At 55.5% G+C, this 3,595-nt stretch overlaps 1 protein-coding gene across 1 annotated transcript in view; it reads right to left on the bottom strand.

The window, feature by feature from the left end:
- Positions 1 to 432: 432 nt before the first annotated feature.
- The window catches only part of GZMA (granzyme A), a 6,818-nt gene continuing 3,655 nt past the window's right edge, over positions 433 to 3,595 (bottom strand). Inside the window, exons 3-5 of the mRNA XM_006761812.2 lie at positions 3,114 to 3,255; positions 2,648 to 2,920; positions 433 to 661 (exon numbers count right to left, since the gene is read on the bottom strand). Of these exons, the coding sequence (XP_006761875.1) occupies positions 500 to 661; positions 2,648 to 2,920; positions 3,114 to 3,255 (577 nt within the window). The 3' untranslated portion in view covers positions 433 to 499. The remainder of the gene's footprint in view (positions 662 to 2,647; positions 2,921 to 3,113; positions 3,256 to 3,595) is intronic.

The raw sequence follows: 3,595 nt of genomic DNA, 5'->3' as shown, positions 1-3,595 counted from the left end.
CAGCAGTGGCCGAGTTTCCTGTGGGTGGTTATTCCGGCCATTTCCAACCCCGACTCTGCGTATCACCTGAGACATGGGTGACACGGGTAACATGGGTGCCCGCCCCGGCCCCTCCCCGGCCAGGCTGTGGCCCTGCCTCGCTTCACCGGCGGGGACCTGCCCCCAGGAGTGACAGGCGAGGACCCGGCGCAGTCGTGCAAGTGATTTTTTTAAAAAATATATTTTATTGATTTTTTACAGAGAGGAAGGGAGAGGGATAGAGAGTTAGAAACATCGATGAGAGAGAAACATCGATCAGCTGCCTCCTGCACATCTCCTACTGGGGATGTGCCCGCAACCAAGATACATGCCCTTGACCGGAATTGAACCCAGGCCCCTTCAGTCCGCAGGCTGCCACTCTATCCACTGAGCCACACCAGTCAGGGCGCAAGTGATTTTATTGATGGGATTTTATTGGCAGGACTGAGGCGCGGCAGCCAGTGCAGCGGCGGTCAGCGACCTAAGCCGCCCTCCGCGTCGTCTCCCTGATCCAGCTGAGGTACTTCTGGGAGAGCAGCATGTAGACGCCAGGGCCCCGGGGGTCCCCGCACTTGCCTGGCTTCCCGAAGGACGTGACGCCCCGGAAGGTGCCCTCGCAGATCAGGGGGCTCCCGGAATCCCCCTGTGAGACAAGAGGGGAGGGGCTGTGAGCACCGAGCACGGAACGCGGAGTTCAGACCGACCGTCACTTAATGGAAAGTTAGCGCTTAAAAACCCAACCGCTGGGGATATTTTAATGTTTTTAAATCGGCTTAACGTGCGGACCAGTGAGAGTTACAGTGAAACGTGTACCGCTGTCTGTTATCCTGTGACTTTGAGATCCAGCCTCTGCTTTAGGAAAGGAACTCTCCTGCTTGTCATTTTCTCAAAAGCTGAAGAACTCGGGGTCAAATCGTCAAATGATGGGATTTGAGGCACAAAACAGAAACCATGGTTTTTTGTTTCTCCAGCGGACAACTGTCTTCCCAAAGAAGGAAAACCAAAGCCTGTCCCGTCACCCTCTCCCGTGGACACCCTTCTCCCTGCGCCTCCCGCGTGAGGGCTGCGGATGGAGGCTCCGGCCTCAGGGATTGCACGTCCAGCTCAGCCTACACAGCGGAGGCTCCTGGGGCTGGGAGCCCTGCTCTCTCCTCCCCACGGGGCCTCCCGGTGTGTCCTCCCGGGGGATTCTAGAGTCAGCCTCGTGTCACAGGAGGCCCGGCGTCTGGGCGGGTGGTGCCAGGAGGGCCATGCCTAGACCTTGGGGCCTCCCTTTCCTGTAAGAACAGGCCTAGGAGGGTGTGAAGTGAGGAGCCCTGTGAGAAGCGGGGTCCTCCCCGCACAGATACATGGCACCCGCCTAACACAGTGCCTGACTGTCCCAGGAGTCCTTCAGGTGGAATCCACCAACGGCCCTGAGCGCTGACAAGGGATGACTAAGCGTGGGTGTGGGGGAGCAGGTGGCAGGGGTCTCCGGATGCTGCATGTGGTTCTCACAGCGGTGAGGGCAGGAGAGGGCGGGGTAGGGGAAGTGGAAGGCTCTGAGGGCAGGTGCCACCCCCCACCCCCGGGACTGGCCCAGCCTGGTCCCGAAGGGAAGGCCGTCAGCTTCTCACGACGAAAAGCAGCGGGAAGGGGGACAGACTCTGGTTCCCACATCCCACACCCCATTCTCCTCTTGGATGAGGCTCAGGGTCTCTGGAAAAGGTGGGAGGTGACGAGTCAGCGCTCAGAGTTCAAACACGGCAAGTGCGTCTCCTGCCTCCCTCCTCCCGCGGGGCCCTGACCCGTCCCTTCTCCGTGGGCCACGCTCGGAAGCTGTTTCCTGGGGACTGAGCTCGGGTCCCGGAGGCTGTGGAGTCTCGCTGAGCCCTCAGTTGGCTTGGAATGACAGGCCTTTCAGACCTGCCGGGGCACACGGCAGAGGCATTTTGGGGGTGTGCTGAGATGTGGGGAGCAGGGCACAGAAGGGCTCTTCTGAGTGTTACATATCTTAAAATCTATAATAAAAGTGTAATATGCTAATTAGACCGGACGTCCTTCAGGATGTCCTTCCAGATGACCTTCCAGATGAAGTCGGGACTGCGAGGAAAGCCCGGGTCTCAGGTGCCTGCCGGCGGCCAGGGAAAGGAAGGCCTACTCTTGCATGAATTTCGTGCATTGGGCCTCTAGTATATATATATATATGCTCCAGAGAGGAAGGGAGAGGGAGAGAGAGAGAAACATCAATGATGAGAGACTCATTATTGGCTTCAGTCCGCAGACCAAAGCTCTATCCACTGAGCCAAACGGGCTAAGGCTACATTTAGGCAGACATACGTTAACATGAGGGGGAAAAACCATTGCTTCTCTGGTGGCTTTGATATAAAATCCAGAAGATACCACAGTCCACCTAGGCACTAGGAGCCAACCTGTCCTTTTTTCTAAACAACCCCCTTAGCGGAAGCCATGGCCGCGAGAGGACTAAGCGTGACGAGAGGGCTCAGCGTGACGGGAGGGCTCAGCGTGACGGGAGGGCTCAGCGTGACGAGAGGGCTCAGCGTGACGAGAGAACTAAGCGTAACGTTGCCTTTTCTATTTCTACACAACTTGACCCAACAGCCAAAGTGAGGGGTCGTCTTTCACTTACGTTGCACGTGTCTTTCCCGCCTCTGCGGTCTCCAGCACAGATCATATCCCGTCTGATCACAGGGTTATGGCCGTAGTATTTGGGGCCGTTGCAGGTCTCCCTGTCCAGGACGGTGACCCAGACTTCTCTCAGCGTATCGGATGCAGATAGCTTGCTATTGTGAATCATCCCCCAGCCTGCCACACGGCACTTGGTTCCTGGTTTTACGTCTTCCCCCCGTTTTGGGAGACTGAGAATAGCCACATGTCTATTAATTGTTGCTTTTCGCCCCAGCTGTGGGAAGAAAGCATAAAGAGTTAAAAGAATGAGATCATAAAATATTGGCATGCTCATAACCCTAGGAGCCCCCTCCCATAGCTACAGTCTGCAGCTATCGGGGCACCGAGAAGGCTCACCACGCAGGTGGCCAGATGGTAGGAGGTCCTGTGACGTTGGAGTCAACTGAAAGGAAATCAAAGGTACGTGCCTTCAGAAGTTGAAGGTCGCCCTCGTGCCTGTTCTTTTTATAATGCGGAAAGGGGATCTGCTTCTTCACCGACATGATCTGCTTCTCCGGCTCCTGCTTGGACTGGGAGTGAGCCCCCAGGATGACCTGCGATGATCTGTTCCTGGAAAAGACGCAGCATATGAACGGGTTTGCGCCTTTGAATCACGGCCGGTCACTTTCATGACCCATCTCTAAAGGTGCTTGCCGTGCAAACGCTCGTCTGCAGCTCATAACAAATGGGCACTTGAAAGACTAACAAGATGTTTATGAAGTTATCATCATCACTATCACCATCATCACCATCATCATCACTGTCATCACCATCATCATCATCATCACCATCACCATCATCACAATCACCATCATCACCATCATCACCACCATCACCATCATCACCACCATCATCATCATCATCATCACCATCATCACCATCACATCATCCACAGCCTCCCCAACAACAT

Source organism: Myotis davidii, unplaced genomic scaffold (genome assembly GCF_000327345.1).
Source record: "Myotis davidii unplaced genomic scaffold, ASM32734v1 scaffold496, whole genome shotgun sequence".
In the NCBI taxonomy this organism is placed as follows: domain Eukaryota; kingdom Metazoa; phylum Chordata; class Mammalia; order Chiroptera; family Vespertilionidae; genus Myotis; species Myotis davidii.
The sequence above is the reverse complement of the archived record's forward strand: the minus strand, read 5'-3'. Positions and strand labels throughout refer to the sequence as shown.